At 34.4% G+C, this 18,934-nt stretch overlaps 1 protein-coding gene across 1 annotated transcript in view; it reads right to left on the bottom strand.

Moving 5' to 3' along the window:
- Nucleotides 1-16,069, bottom strand: part of LOC137626028 (caldesmon-like) — a 121,448-nt gene extending 105,379 nt beyond the window's left edge. Inside the window, exons 1-2 of the mRNA XM_068357113.1 lie at nucleotides 15,946-16,069; nucleotides 11,632-12,052 (exon numbers count right to left, since the gene is read on the bottom strand). Coding sequence (XP_068213214.1) covers nucleotides 11,632-11,688 — 57 coding nt within the window. The 5' untranslated portion in view covers nucleotides 11,689-12,052; nucleotides 15,946-16,069. The remainder of the gene's footprint in view (nucleotides 1-11,631; nucleotides 12,053-15,945) is intronic.
- Between the last annotated feature and the right edge of the window lie 2,865 nt (nucleotides 16,070-18,934).

Here is an 18,934-nt window from a genome sequence, read left to right as displayed (position 1 = left end):
AGACCAGCCAGATAGCCTAAAGAGAAAGAACTGCAAGCAAATTGCAAGCATTGGAAGCAAGCAGGTGTTGCTCATGGTCTGTCTGCTTTTGCAAGGGTAATGTTGCGTGTGAAAGACGATACTGCAACACGTGGACATACATATAGGCCATGCCGGAGATTAGCCCTAAATACGATGGATTATGTGCTGGATTTAGCTGTACATATTAAGATTTACTCGTAGGATTCAGTTTAAGTATGGGGGATTATATTAATTATTTCAATATGGCAAAGGGACCAAATGCATTCTTTATCAATATATATGAAGGGCAATATGATAGGTTTTTATCTAATATTAATAAATATATAGATTATTAAGTAAAAAAAAATAAGAAAGAAAGGTTCAGTAACAACACATGAAAATCATGTCTAGGATTTAACTACGCACATAATGATTGCGTCAAAGATTGAACTCATGTTGAATGGTTTTGATTAGGCCTATTCCCAACTATAAAAGATAATAAATAAATAAAGCCCTGAAAGAACACCCAGTGAATATGAGAGAGAGAGAGAGAGAGAGAGAGAGAGAGAGAGAGAGAGAGAGAGAGAGTTTTGCATACGTACCAAAAGCCTATCAACGTGACAATAAACACATCTGTTTACACTTGGTGAAGCAACTACTCAACACATGCCTACACTCTTGAGAAAACTGCATCGTTCAAATCAGTACACAATCGGCTTAGAATTATGATGACATCACGACCACCAGGAATAGAGGTTATAAAGAAATCAATGGACAGCTGTACACACACTCTCTCTCTCATCAAACTGTGTGGTATATATAACACTTGCAAGCATAGACCTTTAATGCTAAACAAAATTACGAATGTACAATATCTCTCTCTCTCTCTCTCTCTCTCTCTCTCTCTCTCTCTCTCTCAAATTAGTTTTCTCCCTAGCAACAGTCTCCTTATGTAGATTCCTGTCGATGCACAGCTTATTACTTTCTCTCTCTCTCTCTCTCTCTCTCTCTCTCTCTCTCTCTCTCTTTATAAGCCAGGGCCACTGACATTACGATATCTTTATCTCCTTTTCCCGTTCTCCCCAGAAAAAAGAAATACCGATACTATGATCTCTCTCTCTCTCTCTCTCTCTCTCTCTCTATCTCTCTCTCTCTCCACATGTGTTACAGCACTAATAATGCGTACCTTCAATATTTGTTGGTATACAATGCACCGTGAACCAAGATGAGAATGTTTCAGAAGAGCATATACACGTAAAAATGCCATGTATTCTCTTAATGGCTTTCAAATGTGATATGGCTTGTTTTGCCGGTTTGTTTAGCTGTTTTCACTTCCCAGACATGTACAGTTAGACTCAGAAGTCCTTACCAAACCTTACAAAGAAGAAGTACACCCTGCCACACCCTTACTTCGTGACGAGTAACCAAACTGATAGTATAAGAGAGATGGCATAGACAGTGGGTGGGGCTAAACCCAAGAACTCACAGTACCGTAAGGGCTTAGCTGAGTGCACTTCCTCGCAGGCAAGTCTACTAGGAATTTCTTGTCCAACTGTACAGAGAGAGAGAGAGAGAGAGAGATAACCTCCTGAAAAGTTAAAAAATAATTCGAACAACAGGCGTTGCAAGGTTCTCTATTGTGTAAAAGATACTTTATTCAGGCGACTGAAAGGCTTCATATAATTTTTTCAAAAGCCAAATTATGACTGCAAACTTATTATCAGGAAAATGCAACAATAGACCACTTGGCCTAATCTTGTTCTTTTCAGGCAGAGTCCCAGGGAGACGTCAAAGGGTCGAAAGATACTTAAAACATACAATTCATAGAACTTTGAAGGATAACTTGTAACTTACAACTTGTAAGTCCTAAATAATCCCTAAGTAATCCTGCTCTATGGCTAATTCATATTCATGTCATATCACAGACGAGCAACATAAAACGGAAATCAAGCAAGATTATTAAATGAATTACTCTTATTAATATACATTACGGTACAAAGAAACTTTAAAATTGTGTATGAAAGTATTGTTACGCCAAGTAACATTTTATACAAGCTGAATTTAAATGAAAATGGAAGTTGAAGACAACGTTAAGAATATATATATATATATATATATATATATATATATATATATATATATATATATATATATATATATATATATATATGATAGTTAGATGGATATAAACTAAGAAATTGCTATAATAGTTATGTTGAACAAAGCAGTATAAGATAAAGTAAAAGGTTATATTTTGAGATGATTACTTTGTAAAATGTAAATATGCCTATGATTTGTAAGTCTTGAAGCGAAAGGAGATAAGAGGCCTAAAAGAAGTGATTGAGGTGTTGATTGGTTGATTGATTTATGGTTTTCAGGCATCCTGACATCTAAGGTCATTGACGCCGGTAACATATAATTTATGTATACAAAAATAAAAATAAAATAATAAAATAAAAATAAAAGTATTTAATCAAAATCTTAAAAGTTGAATGTCATAAGAGTTAAATAGTTTTCAGAAGACCTGCTTCTGAAATAAATCTAAAAATGCCACTTGCATGGTAGGACACATCATTTCCAAGAATCTTGGCAAGGATGAACCTGCCACCCTCACCTCGAGCCTCAAACAAATATCTATTCCTTAAGTTGTTATAATTGGGGCATTCGGTCAACAAATGCCTCACTGTTAGAGGTACTAAACAGTAAACTGAAGTATTTCATACTTGTGAAGTGTGAGAGTATATTATTAAAAACGTTATTACTAGCCAAGCCACAACCTCAACTGCAAAAAACCCCAGGGGCTCCAAGGAAAGCAGTCCAATAAGGAGAAGAAATATACAGTATAAGTGTGCACTAAACAATGGGTGCCAATTGGGCCTAAAACAATTATAAAACATACCAAAATTAATAACAACGTTAAACAGATGTCATACAATTATGAATCTAGAATTATAGCCGCCCTAGTGCGTAGGGTACCCCTGTGTGATGGGACCAGAAAACAGGTCTTTAGAGTAAAGTAATGGAGTTACGTTTAATTACTCCTAATAAGACTTAATAATTATATATAATAGTTATGTGTAGAGGCTGATCTTGTACGTGACATTGTTGGTTAAATAAGTAAAAACATTTTAACAGTTAATCGAGATAGTTTTGGAAACTTCAACAACAGTTGATTCAGAGATTTAACTTCTGGAAGCGATGTACACTTAAGAGAAGCAGGGTAGTGAATGCAAGTGGCGTTAAAGTAAGTGATTTAGCCTTCTGTTAGCATTATAAACGTTTGTATAAGTCAAAAGAGGCTCCCGAAAGCAAAATTAAAATCACAAATTAGTAGTCCCTTCCCTAACGAGAATAGTAACAACCGCCCCCCCCCCCCATTACTTGACGGCTGATGGACAGATTATTATTATTATTATTATTATTATTATTATTATTATTATTAAGCTACAACCTAAGTTGGAAAAGCAGGACGCCCCAAGCCTAATGGCTCCAACAGTTAGAATAACCCAGTGAAGAAGGAAATAGTTATCTCTAGAACCGTAATATCATGAAAAAAAAAATTTTTTTTTAATCAACTGAGAAACCGGTGTGACGGACAATCAACTACCTTAATCTATACCAAATTGAAAAACACAAGGAAATATAAGGTGAAAGATAAGACCATCGCAGAGCCTCGAGTAAACGATATTGTCGGTGTTTGTGGCAGGTAGATTTTATACACTCGCTATTTGCAATAAGAGAGAGAGAGAGAGAGAGAGAGAGAGAGAGAGAGAGAGAGAGAGAGAGAGAGAGAGAGACTCTAAACCCGAATAAGCGCATTTAATAAACATACATAGGTCTAAATCAGTTAGGCTACCTTCAGCAACACGAGAACAACACATACAACTACATAAAAAACAATTTATACGTAAGACAAAAAAAATAGAAAGGAAAACGCACCCTCATCAATCACAGGTAATTAATTCAAACCCTAAGCATTTTTTGAAATAACTACAACCTCGAAGACAGGATCATTAAGAGTAGACTAGGTTCTGGAATAGGCCTAATGTCTCTATATAGACAAGAAAGAGGGTGCTCTCCATTGACAACCGATGCCCAGATGACAGCTGTCAGGCGAGCAGTCAATTTTTTTTTTTAAGTGAGTCTGAGAGGGAGAAAACTTGTTAAATTAACCGTAAAATGGTTCCCCAATACGAGCTGGAGGAATTAACCTCGTCGAGGCCTTACAGTGGAGAATAATTCGAAAGATTTGCTATTAGGCCTATGTGTTTACTTAATACATTATTGGAGAGTATCTCGAAAAATTTGCTATTAGGCCTATCTGTATATTTAAAACATGCGTGAAGTAGGCCTACCTGGCCAAAGCCCTCATCAGTAGAAAAAAAGCTTAATTATTAATCAAGCACACTAAAGTGAATTATGATGAAACTCTTACAGGAATCGGGTTTACTTCTTCGATGCCTACCCTTAATGAACTGAGATAATTATCTGTGTAATAGTTTCATCCTTTCCATAGGACTTACCTACTTAACGACCTCTCAGGAGAGAGAGAGAGAGAGAGAGAGAGAGAGAGAGAGAGATTTATCTAGGTCAAAGTATGAGTAAAAACAAGAATATTAGAGAGAAATTAGTTAATTCTCAACCAATGTAAAAATATATATATAAAAAAAAACTACAACGGATACGAGATGTTCCTAAATTATTCGTTTTTCGAACTGAAAAAAAACTGACCAAATCACAGGAAACAAAAGAAAATTATACATTATGTTCACCTGACGCATAAGAAGAGTATATGCAAATATGCAAATATGCAAATATATACAATGCACTACGTTGTTTAAAATGTGACGAACCGAGAGAAGGATGTGACTCAAAGACAGCATGAAAGCAACTGAGTAAATTTATTATAGAACACTCTCCTTTATATACAAAAGCTCAAAGCAACAAGAAATTTCATGTTCAAAAACAGACACTGTTACAGAGGAGAAAAACAGACATGTTTATTCTGGTTCTTTTGAGTGCGAGGGAAGAGCGAAGATACAAGCATAATATATACACAAAATGAACTATGTACGATCGTGTGACACACGGTTGGTGCAAAAATCAAAACCCTGACTCCTTTGAAAATGACAAAGATCTTTTCCCTTGAAGTTCACAGCAACAAATTTGCTATGACATCTAATACAATTCTGAATTCTCTAAGCTACCTCCTAGATAATAACAGCATCATCAACGACAACAACAACAAAGTCATAATTTAAGAGAGCACAATGGCGTCCTCTCGTAAACACCAGGTCCAGAAGTCACTGGCTTGTGACTGTTCTGTAAAATATATTAAATGGAACAATGGTCCCCGTGCTTATGAATAGGATTCTAGATTAGATTGAAAATACAGCAATGGTAATAATAGCAGATTTTATTTCAAGTATCTGGATGGCAAGACAATTGGGAATAAGTGCTGAACAGCAAATTATTAAGTGTATAAAGAATAAATTGTTAAATACATTTAATGTAAATATTATTGGATATAAGAATAATGTAAAAAACATTTTCACAGATCAGTGTGTTTCTAACTTAAAAACATATTTAGAAAAATAATAGAATTGTATTTTTTTATATTACAATAGATATTATAATGTATATACAAAAATGTAAAATATAATTTGTAAAGGAATATTTCTTGATAAAAGAAAGAAAAAAAATGTAAGTTAATAAAATGTAATTGTATTTTCATAATAAAAGAAAAAGATTGAAAATTATCAAAGCTGCTCCAATTTTTTGAAATAATAATAATAATAATAATAATAATAATAATAATAATAATAATAATAAACTATCTAGAGGAAGATGATCGATTTCTGAGATGAAATTATAGTCTTTTATGTAAAAGTCATTGTCTTAACAAGCTTCTATTGAAACCATAACAATAATAATGACAATATTGGGTGGGATTCAGAAGACCATCTTAACATTCATAACCAATAGAAACAACAATAAATGATAATTACTATCACATAACCCAATTCTTATCTATAGCTTAATTCAAACGTGCGAGTTAGCCAGCAAAGCAAAAACTGCACATAAACACTTCTAACTTGCTAACAGTAAGGTCAAGACCAGAGAGAGAGAGAGAGAGAGAGAGAGAGAGAGAGAGAGAGAGAGAGAGACTATACAAACAAGATAACTGACAGCCGGCGACTAGGAATGTAAACAGCAATGTTTTCTACTCCTTTATCTGGTTGCATTCAGCTCCACATCGTTTGGTTCTGCTCTTGTTCAGTGATGAGATACGGTTGCTTGTCATATGATACCTTTTTTTTCAATCTAGGCTGATGATTCTCAACTTGGAATTTACAGATGGTTTAAAGGTTGCATGTCCTAACGAAGGTTAATTTTTACTCCGCTAATGCATCATAACGTTCACCGACTATAGTCCATTTCTTTTAGCAAGGCATATTTGCACCGACTCGCAGCGGTGCCCTTTTAGCTCGGAAAAGTTTCCTGATCGCTGATTGGTTAGAATTATCTTCTCCAACCAATCAGCGATCAGGAAACTTTTCCGAGCTAAAAGGGCACCGTTGCGAGTCGGTGCAAATATGTCTAGCTAAAAGAAATGGACTATAGGATATTAGTAATTAAGAGCAACGTCAAATATATAAGAATTTCTCACAATAGATTAATATTGCAGTGATTTTTGGATATGGTTAGATGTTTACATTATCTGATAATTTTAAAAAATACTGAACAAAAGTAGGTTTAGAATCCATTGTACTAGACCCATTGGCCCAGACCTTTTGACTTAGTATCCCCCCCTACCCCCCTCCCCCAAAAAAGAATAAAAACAGACTATAAAGTTTTACAGCCTAAAGCAATATTCTAGACTAATTTACACCACTAGACTAGACTAGGATTATAATAGCGCCACTGTATTGATAGTTGGTTATTTATATGCTGTTTGGGTCAGTAAGAAGAAACGATATACGAAAGAGGAAACAGATGCCTTTCTTAAGAGTAAATTTCAATATGATCGGTGGCTTTTGAAAAATATCTATAAAGAAAGAATGAATAAAATGTTCACCAAAAAGTATATAAATTATTGTTTTTGAGTGACTAAAAATTAAAATCAAGATGTGTGATGTAAATTGTTAAATTAGATGGATTTGTTTATAGAAAAAATGCAATTAAATGTGATTATAAATATTTGTGATTGTAAAGAATATGTAATTTAACTTTTTAATAAAAAGATAAAAAATAAACTAGACTAGACTTTATATCGCACTATAGCAGCCAGTGAATCAAATCCAAGACGCGTTCAAACCCCTGAACATAATCACAAACCTTGAACACATCACTTTCTTGACAATTGGTGCCCAAGAGCTCGACAAATAAAAACAGGAGACAAATGAAGGTCCTAATATATTCCTATGCTTTGCACTAATGCCTCTCGCATTTACATATCAAACAAATCTGTGATTAATGGGACTGATACCAATGTTTATATTTGCAACATTCGCCAGAGTGCGTGTCTTTGTATCATTTTTTACAGTTCGTCTAGAATATCAACTCTCATAATAATACATGAAAACGCAAGGATTATTAATAATACATGAATTTGCAAGAATGATTCATTAATAATTTATAGTTACTATTAATCATGTATAAATATGAACTTACTGTCTATTCACTACTAGTGTACCCAAGCCGTCAAAGATGACATCTAAATATTTAGACAAATATGCACAAATACGCGCACACAGATTAAACCCATCCCACTCCCTCGCACTTTACTAACTACAACCCGCTGGTTCAGCAATTTGTGGGAGTTTGGTTTCCGAGAGTATGACTACTCCCTCTCCCCCTGACCGTGAGATATATATATATATATATATATATATATATATATATATATATATATACATATATATATATATATATATATATATATATATATATATATATATATATATGCGAGTGTGGGCTGGCACAGAAAGACCATAAACAGATACATGTGGAAGGACATGTCTGAGGCCTTTGTTCTGTAGTGGACTAGTAACACACCCACACACACACACATATATATATATATATATATATATATATATATATATATATATATATATATATATATATATATATATATTGTGTGTGTGTGTGTGCTCTTTATTATATAGAGGAGATTCTAAAGAAACTTTCTTTCAGATATTTTTTCGAATGCAATCTGTTTTTTGTTTTGTTAACAAAATACAACAACGATTATTATATCGTAGAAAACGAGTTTACTTTTACCTCGAAGTGACTAGACTTGCAACCAGACACGTGGGTATGCTCCTGACAACTCTTTTCACATTACCTGTAATTGGGTATGACTTCTCGCCCGGCAATTAGCCTCGGTATTTCATCTCTCTTGCCGTACCAGCGTTTCATCTGGCCGCTGCTACTGCTGCCTTGACTTCCAGACGACGCGACGTGGCTTCTGTCAGGCAATTAAACAGAGCCTTTCTCATCTTTCTGTGTCCTTTTGTTTTGGCCGTCAGGCGGGGCTTTTCATCTGGAATCTGGCCACGTCTTCAACACCAGGATATATAGGTTTTATATAATCATGAAGGGTAGGTGTGTCTATTTCAGATACCTTTTTGTTCTATGCTTGTTAATCTAGTTGATTTGTTTTAATAATAGGCCTAGCCTTCCACCACCATTTTTTATCTTTAGGCCTATTGGAAACGTCCTTGCCTGGCGATCACTGGATTGGGGTTTGAGTCACGCTCAACCTCGATAGTTTCTTGTTGTGTCCCCCACCATCCGTGTGGGATAAGAATGTGGGGTTTGGGGAAGCCTACAGGCTTAGTTATCAGCAGCCATTGCCTGGACCTACCTGGTCCTAAGTTGGATGGATGGGCATTGTCACTATCCCTTGTCTGTCATTTATGAGCAGCCTTTAACCTCAGCATGGCGTGCTGGTATGTAAACCATATAGGATATAACTTGCTATTTGGAAACTGATTTCTAAGTGCTTCGATAATGTGGATTTGACTATGGAGAATACGCTGTGGTTATTAAGACATAAGAATGTATGCGACAAACAGTTCTTGTAGGTCTTGTTGTGAGCAGGGTTCCCCTGTGTGATAGGACCAGGAAAATACATCCCTTAAAGTAAGGTTATTTCTAATTTAGAAATTTAGCACGGTCTTTAAATCTGTCAACCAAAATATGCGTTTCAAGAGACTTCAAAACGTGGCATCTAAACTGAAAATTTAATGAATATTTTAATTTGATAATTGGATAAGAATTTCATCTGTTATTCAGAATGTAGACATAGGCCTAAGTTCCCTCAAATTGCATCTTTTACTATATCTATCAACGCCAATTAAATAAGATGATTTCTTATGGAATTTGTTGCTTGTAACCATCAACACAAACACTCTTGAAAGGCATTCGATAAAATTAAACAAGAATACGATTGAATTAAGCTAAGAAAGACAGCCAAGGTTCTGTTCAGTTCTCAGAATGATCTTCACGAGGCGAGTCTTTCGTTACCATAGGCATTTATTTTCCAAACAGATCATAATTTTGTATTTGGTTGACCAGAATTTGATACCATTGTTCTATAATCCTGGGTAGTGCCATAATCTCTTTACCATGGTCTTCCACTGTTTTGAGTTAGAGTTCTCTTGCTTGAGGGTATAATCAGGAACACTATTCTATTTGTTTCCTCATTTCCTTTCCTTACAGGGCTAATTTCCCTGTTGGAGCCCCTAGACTTATAGCATCCTGTTTTTTTTTTCAACTAGGGTGTAGCTTAGCTAATAATAATAATAATAATAATAATAATAATAATAATAATAATAATAATAATAATAGCTGAAAGAAAGAAAAACAACAGTAGAAATTGTAAACTTCACAATTATCAACGAATCTATTAAACAAATATTTGCAGCTTTTAAAATAAGAAAACTAAAAACACGTCTGTATAAATACAGAGTGAATCATATGCCTGTATGAATAAAAAAAAACAACAGTACAAACTTGTGCGAGACAATGGAACCGTCATAAACCAACAAAAAAAAATAAAGAAAACTAAATGCAAACCAAGAAAACAAAAATGCAACTAAGAATAGGGAGATCTAAAGAAATGTATGGATAATAAGACAAATGTTTTAATAAATAGATCCAATTTCCATTAATATTACTATTATTATATCATTAATTGCTAAGCAACAACCCTAGTTGGAAAAGCACAATGCTATAAGCCCAGGGGATCCAACAGGGAAAGTAAGCCATTAAGGAAAGGAAGCAAGGAAAAATAAAATATTTCAACAACAGTAACATTAAAATAAATATTTCCTATATAAACTATAAAAACTTTAACAAAACAATAGGAAGAGACATAAGATAGAATAGTGTGCCCGAGTGTACCCTCAAGCAAGAGAACTAATCCGAGACAGTGGAACACTGGCACAGAAGCTATGGCACTACCCAAGACTAGAGAACAATGGTTTGATTTTAGAGTTAAGAAAACTAAATGAACTAACGAACCAGATAAAACTCAAGAGCTGTTTGAACTCTGTGAACCAAACGACTTTAATGAATCCAGGAATACCAGAACTGTGGGAATCAACAAAATTAAATGGTTTGCAACAACGTGCAACACTTCGATGAATTGGACTCACGTCATCACAGATTCTCCAGGGAGGGGAATGGCATTTTTATTTTTAATCTGTAACCGACATTTTTTTCTAATAATATTCATGATAGGGGTGTTTATAAATTACAATGTTATGAATCTTGGTAATGGTAGTGTTTAATATTATCACAGTCGCCAAGAAGAAGAAGAAGAAGAAGAAGAAGAAAAAGAAGAAATATAGTCAACAAGTACGAATACCCACAATTAAAACTATTCCGAGAAGAGACGATCATTTAATTATAATCTTTCTCAAACGCAAAAACGACACAGAAGTCATTGGCCTAGAAAGTTTCATTGGTTATTTGTGTTTATTCATAATTGCACGATATATATATATATATATATATATATATATATATATATATATATATATCAACATCAAACTACTTCTCTGACAGTTAGCTAATGTATTCATACTTTTAATTGCTGAATCATTGGAAACACGTCTTCGACCTTCGTCAATTCATACACGTACATCGTGGGATAATGATTATTGGTCGGTATACCGGTATTTAAAGACACAAACCGTGTATATATGTACATATGTGTGTGTATATATATATATATATATATAATATATATATATATATATATATATATATATATATAGAGAGAGAGAGAGAGAGAGAGAGAGAGAGAGAGAGAGAGAGAGAGAGAGAGAATAATTAACCATACATGATAAAAACAGGTACTAACATTGCATTAAATACAATGTCATATACAACATAGGTTCATGACAAGGATACGCATTGCCCTATAATCTAAAGTTCATCAAATTTACTTTCACCAAAATAAAACGAAATAAATATCTCTCCTGAATTGAATGTGAAAGCGAAATGACAAGGCACACAAGTAACCCTATGAACGTGAGATGTCTCACAAAGCGTTAAATTCTACCTTTCAACGACAAATACCTTACCTTTAACACGCAAGGTCGAGGGGTCACTAACCTGGCAGTATGAAGTGGCTAGAAGGAAACAGAGCATCCACATGGCAGCCATGTTCATGTTGATCAAAGCCTCATCATGCTGACTATGGCGAAGAAAGTTGGTTTGGTCCGACCACCCCGAAGAGCAAAGCTCTTGCCTGCTGCTACTCTCCGTCGAGTTGTCCTTTAACGGTCTTTCAAATAGGGCGAATTCAAGGTTAATTCCGTATAGCCACTGGGAAGTGGTGTGTTCAGCGTGTTCACTTCAAGATGTCATTTCTCTTCGCATTCAGGCCCCCTACACTTTCCAAATGTGCCATTTTACCAGCGTGATAATTCTATTTTCTATATATTTTTTTATTTCTCCTGGCCCTTTTCCGTTACACACTTTATTAATCATATATAATTTTCAATAACTGATGTGACTATCTAATAATAATAAGCTGAAACACAGAAAATTTAATGTTTAAATATTCATTTCAATGATTGTATGAACCATCATTTTTTTTCGAAATGGGATAATCCCCCATATATGTCAAAATGAATGTGACTGGCATAGTCTAGCATACATAGTCTCTTCCTAGACCGTAGAGACAGGAAGAGTGCAAGAGCTAGTCTTAAATTAATTTCGGAAACTAATCAAATCATATTTTTACTTCCTGCAATGGATGGTAAACAAAATGGCATATTATCGTCCACAGGATTTTGACTGAAACGGAGAGCATGATTTTTGCTACTTATTTCTCCATTACTCCAAACACTCATTATCCTACCGATCTTTACTCCACTCTACGAGTTCTACTCACTCCACCGTTATCTCTCAATAAGTCTGTTCGCAATGGTTGATGCCAGGATCTTAAAGAAGAAGTTGTAAATCTGTATGTATGTATGTGTGTTTTCTCCGAGCGAACTTTATATACAGTCACAATCGCGACCTTGATGGAGACTCGCGGATGTCCTCAGGGCAAGAAGGGCACCCGGAGTTGTGGGACCTTAGGATTGAAATTCCTCTCACTTCCACGAAAATAAACGACCTTATTACCAACATCTCATTTGAAAATGGCATCATTTCATTTTATTTTTCAGATGCTTTAAAATGTCCCTTTAAGAGATAGCGTTCTCTCTCTCTCTCTCTCTCTCTCTCTCTCTCTCTCTCTCTCTCTCTCTCTCTCTCTCTCTCTCTCTCTCTCTCTCTCTCTCCAGTACTTTTATGAATGTCAATTAAATAAATGCAATTTCCCTAGTGTAAGATAATGATATAAATGCAATTTCCCTGGTGTAAGTCAATGAAATAAATGCAATTTCCCTGGTATAAGTCAATGAAATAAAGGTAATTTCCTTGGTGTAAGTTAATGAAATAAATGCAATTTCCTTGGTGTAAGTTGATGAAAGAAATGCAACTTCCCTCATTTAAGTTAAAGAATTTTATGCAATTTCTCTTGTGTAAGTTAATGAAATAAATGCAATTTTCCTGGTGTAAGTTAATGAAATATAAGCAATTTCCCTGGTGTAGGTCAATGAAATAATGAAATTTCCCTGGTGTAAGTCACTGAAATAAATGCAATTTCCCTGGTTTAAGTCAATGAAATATATGCAATTTCCTTGGTGTAAGTTAATGCAATTTCCCTGGTATAAGTTAATGAAATAAATGCAAGTTAATGAAATAATGCAATTTCCCCGGTGTAAATTAATGAAATGAATGCAATTTCCTTGGTGTAAGTTAATGAAATGAATGCAATTTCCCTGGTGTAAGTTAATGGGATGAATGCAATTTCCCTGGTGTAAGTTAATGAAATAAATGCAATTTCCCTGGTGTAAGTTAATGAAGTTGATGTAATTTCCCTGGTGTAAGTTAATGAAGTTAATGCAATTTCCCTGGTATAAGTCAATGAAATAAATGCAATTTCCCTGATGTAGGTCAATGAAATAATGCAATTTCCCTGGTGTAAGTCAATGAAATAAATGCATTTCCCTGGTGTAAGTTAATGCAAATTCCCTGATTTAAGTCAATGAAATATATGCAATTTCCTTGGTGTAAGTTAATGCAATTTCCCTGGTATAAGTTAATGAAATAAATGCAAGTTAATGAACTAATGCAATTTCCCCGGTGTAAATTGATGAAATGAATGCAATTTCCCTGGTGTAAGTTAATGAAATAAAGGTAATTTCCCTGGTGTGAGTTAATGAAATAAAGGTAATTTCCCTGGTATAAGTCAATGAAATAAATGCAATTTCCCTGGTGTAAGTTAATGAATTTGATGTAATTTCCCTGGTGTGAGTTAATGCAATTTCCCTGTTATAAGTCAATGAAATAAATGCAATTCTCCTGGTGTAAGTTAATGAAGTTAATGCAATTTCCCTGATATAAGTCAATGAAATAAATGCAATTTCCCTGGTGTAAGTTAATGAAGTTGGTGTAATTTCCCTGGTGTGAGTTGATGAAGTTAAGGCAATTTCCCTGGTTTAAGTTAATGAAATAAATGCAATTTCCCTGGTGTAAGTGAATGAAGTTGACGTAATTTCCCTGGTGTGAGTTAATGAAATAAAGGTAATTTCCCTGGTATAAGTCAATGAAATAAATGCAGTTTTCCTGGTGTAAGTTAATGCAATTTCCCTGGTGTAAGTTAACAAGATAAATGTAATTTCCCTGGTGTGTTAATAAGATAAATGTAATTTCCCTGGTGTAAGTTAATGAAGTTAATGTAATTTCCCTGGTGTAAGTTAATGAAGTTAATGTAATTTCCCTGGTGTAAGTTAATGAAGTTAATGTAATTTCCCTGGTGTGTTAAGATAAATGTAATTTCCCTGGTGTAAGTTAATTAAGTTAATGTAATTTCCTTGGTGTGGTAATAAGATAATGTAATTTCCCTGGTGTAAGTAAATGAAGTTAATGTCATATCCTTGGTGTGGTAATAAGGTTAATGTAATTTCCCTGGTGTAAGTTAATGAAGTTAATGCAATTTTCCTGGTGTGTTAATAAGATAAATGTAATTTCCCTGGTGTAAGTTAATGAAGTTAATGCAATTTTCCTGGTGTGTTAATACGATAAATGCAATTTCCTTGGGGGCAAGTTACCTCGACCTTTATAAGACATTAATCGAAGAGGGAAATACATACGAATTATGTAACATACAAACGCAATGGCCTAAATATCTTCAGCTGTTAACTAGCGGTTTATGTTCACGATTGAAGAACTGTTATTCGCAAGAAAAAAATATACGAGAGAATTATGGTATAATACGAATTTATTTTAGAATCATTGCCAAGAGACTAATTACTTTGAAAAAGTTTGCTAGAAAAATATTCTGAGTATAATTAGATTATTCTAAAATATTTATTTAGATAAGTTTATTCTACAATTATTACTGAAGCAATAAATTTTATTAAAATCATTCTAAAAAAAATACGGTATCTTATTCGAGAGTTAACTATTAGAGATGAGATTTACGTTTTGCATGAGGGAAACTGAATTTACACAACTGGTACAACTCGTGAAAACGCTGACTTTATTTTAAAAAAACTGCGTTTGATTGTTTTGAAACAATAAAAAAAACCGTTAATGTCATTATTAAATTAAAAAGTTTATATTAATCGAATTAATATTCAATTGCAAGAACATTCAAATGCATTGGCACTTTGAGACAACGAATTAGTAAATAATTTACGAGTAATTGATTAAAGATACTATTTATACTGAAAAGTAAAAAACAAATTTCTTGAAGTAAACAAATTTAATTCATTAAGTCAAAACTCAATATTAACAGCAATTCCATAAATACGACTGGTTTATATAAAGAAATCTAGCATTTAAATCGTAAATTTTCAAAGATATTACGAAGATTAATCTTTAAATATGAACATGTAAAACAAGGAAAAATTAAATACCCTTAACCTTCGTCAAGATCACAATAATAATTTCAGGGACAGTATGACTAAGAAAAAGATGCCCAATCAAAATTACTTTTACGTAACAGAGGTTTCTAAAGCACGAATACTCGAGATGCTATTCGCTTTGAAGCACCAAAACAGTTTCCACGAAACATTTAAAACTTATAATATGTCCCTAATCACTTTTCATTTATATATCAAAATACGCTCATGTCCATCATATCTTCAAGGATCTGTATCTCACAATGTTTCAAAATCACACCAAGTAAAGGAAAACTTGACAAGTTAACCATTACAGTGTCTCAAGTACCTACTTCACACATCACAAGTTCATATAAGAATGCGCGAACTTCTCTCTAATATAGCTAATCACGAGGGGCTGGGAATGAACACTTCACTCGATAAACACATCGATTATACCCATTATAACCACCACAACCTCACGTACCAACAACGCGACGTGTCACTAACATGTAATATAATCCAGCGTGTTGGAAGGGCAAGTAAACGTAAGCGTTACGCATATGTGTGAACGATCCAACCGCCAGCCAAACACTGGCTGATTTTCTCTCGGACTCCGAACTCCGAGTTCTGACTCTCGGTTATATTACTCTGGGTTTTTCTCGCTAAAACTCGCCAGTTTTGGCTATAGGTTGACTTCTCTACCCGCCAATTCGCCGTGGCTTGGCTCTGTCAGACACTTAGCTACCCGATTGCTTGCCTTAAACTCTTTCAGCTTGAGCCTTAAAGGTGTACGTGCGTTTATGTGTATTAGATAGACAGCTCCAGTCTGGGCGCTTCATACCTAGAGAGAGAGAGAGAGAGAGAGAGAGAGAGAGAGAGAGAGAGAGAGAGAGAGCTCTTAAGCCTCGTCTGGGCTGACCGTAAGAACTCGTTGTCTGAGATGCGGGCGAAACCTGTTTGTGGTTTATACGCCTTCTCTTTCATTCTTTGACAAAATGAGTTGCTAGATATCCAGCGTGCTAGGAGAGGTTTTACAGGAAACATGAAAATGCGAGTCAGCTGTCAAACTATGTTCTTGAGAGAGAGAGAGAGAGAGAGAGAGAGAGAGAGAGAGAGAGAGAGACTTACAATTTGCTAGAAGTTGAAAGATTTATTTGATAAACACCAGCATTTTTAACAATGTTGGCATCATTCCAAATGAAAGAGTTGTTGCAGTATGTTGGCAAATCAATAGATAAACTATGCAAGCAATTGAACCAACAACATCCATTGTCTGTCCCCCGATGGTCCAAACTTGGGTGGAAAACGGACTTAGACGCAGAACATATGTATATATGCATGTTTCTATTACATTCTCCTATATCTCGCTCTTGTCCTTCATAAATTACCGTTAGTGTTTAATATACTAAATTGGAAAATCTGAAAAGAATAAATAAACAAGAAATAACGTAAGTATGGAACATCTTTCAATTGGTAAGGTGCACCACTTTTCTCATGTGCAATTTATTAAATGAACCGTACATTTTAATGACCTAGTGGTATTCGAGCTCAGACAGTGACAAGTTTTGCACTTATGTTTTTCTTTGAGTACACATAGCACATCTGCATGTAAATGTGTTATTTTCGGAGACATGGTTGTACTTTGCATATATGATTAGCTTAGACTCCACTTCGCGTTTAGTGGGTATGTGTGTGCATTAAAACGCTCACGTGTGTGTGAGACATTCAAGTGTGTGTGCATTAAACCGCACACGTGTGTAACATTTAAACACACGAGCTAAAGTAATAGAAAATACTACGCCATATCACATCTCTCTCTCTCTCTCTCTCTCTCTCTCTCTCTCTCTCTCTCTCTCTCTCTCTCTCTTCTAGGAATTACATAAAGCTGCACTCACTTTTCAGTCTTCTGCTACTTTTATTTCATAGTACAACTGCTAGGTATTAGGCCTAGGCTTACCACAGTTGCACCTTAGCATTGAGTGACTTCCAAATCTCCAGCGCCAGTCCACATTCATAAATTTCTCTCTCTCTCTCTCTCTCTCTCTCTCTCTCTCTCTCTCTCTCTCTCTCGTGTTCATGATACTCATGAATTAAGACAAAAATTGTGAGCACCATTTAAGTAAAATTAAAGTTTTTTTTCATAAAATAAATTTATTTTTATTCTTTAATCATGATCAAGATATTTTGCCTACGTGCATTTTTATGATTTCCTTTTGTCTGATTACCGCCGTCAGAAGGCTCTGAATTGTGCCAAAATTAGATTTTAGACTGAAGATAATATTACTTCAGAATTTTATCGTGGACTTGATGAATAACGGCGCCCTTCTCTTCTTCTATGCTGTTTAGTATTAGATTTCTCTTCCTGCTTTTGTATCCTGACGTTTGCTATTTTACGATTCGTTATTTGCCTGTGTTGGTTTCTTCTGTCAGTTCTGTATTGGATGAGGCCTTGTGCTACTCGTCTTATTAATCTACATTAAATCATATTTTCCTCTCGTCTCTTAATTAATTTCGTTTATACTTCGTTTTCCTCTTTATAATAAAATAAAATTCCATATTCTAATGTGAGAAAATTAACGTTTGGTCTAACCTTTACAGATGACGGTGATAATAGGCTACTAATTAAATGCGACATTGTCATTCTATTCACACATCTCTGAATCAATTAAAAAATGTCATTTATTGTTATCAATTGTCGTTTGAAATGGAATATATCGTATAGAACTCAGCATTAGAACAATATGGCGGCTGTCTGGCACCGTGACATAAATGGTGATTAAATAAAAAAGGAAAATTCAGAAATTTGTAACTAATAACTTTAATTTTGCCCATCCCAATACTACCAAACTGTGGTATTTCTTATGACACATTTGAGCAACGTCAAAATATGTATCAGCAAGAGCCCGTGCTGACAGCAAACACGTTTCATCGTGTAATGCTGTAGCTGGTGAGTTCGTGCATACTATAGCTTATATTTCATGAAATGACGTTATCATTATTATTATTTTTTTTCTGAACATAAATTTGTCAATACTACCATTCACTATAATATACAACTTAAAAAACGTAAATTTGGGAGCAAGTAACAGGAAGTGGAGATAGAAGTATTTTTAGTTGATAACAAGACGGGTTATTTTCACCGGTCATCAGAGAAATTTACTTCAGAAATTATGCTGAAGTAGAAAAAAAAGAAGTGTCATAGTTGTTTAGTACCAACTAAATAGAAAAACTGATATGGAAAATTTCATATTGCATTGTCCATGATTTGTAACAATGGAAATGAAGAGTATTTCAGGTAGATAAGAAGACGCGTTATTTTCACCGGTTATCAGAGAAATTTACTTCTGAAATTATGCGGAAGTAAACAAGTGTCATAGTTGTTAAATACTAACTAAAATGAAAATTAGTATGGAATTTTCATAGTGCATCGTCCATGGTTAGTAACGTTGGAAATAAGGAGTATTCCAAGTTGA

This window comes from Palaemon carinicauda, chromosome 33 (genome assembly GCF_036898095.1).
Source record: "Palaemon carinicauda isolate YSFRI2023 chromosome 33, ASM3689809v2, whole genome shotgun sequence".
NCBI classification, from domain to species: Eukaryota; Metazoa; Arthropoda; class Malacostraca; order Decapoda; family Palaemonidae; genus Palaemon; species Palaemon carinicauda.
Note: the sequence above shows the minus strand (reverse complement) of the source record. Positions and strands in the feature narration are given on the sequence as shown.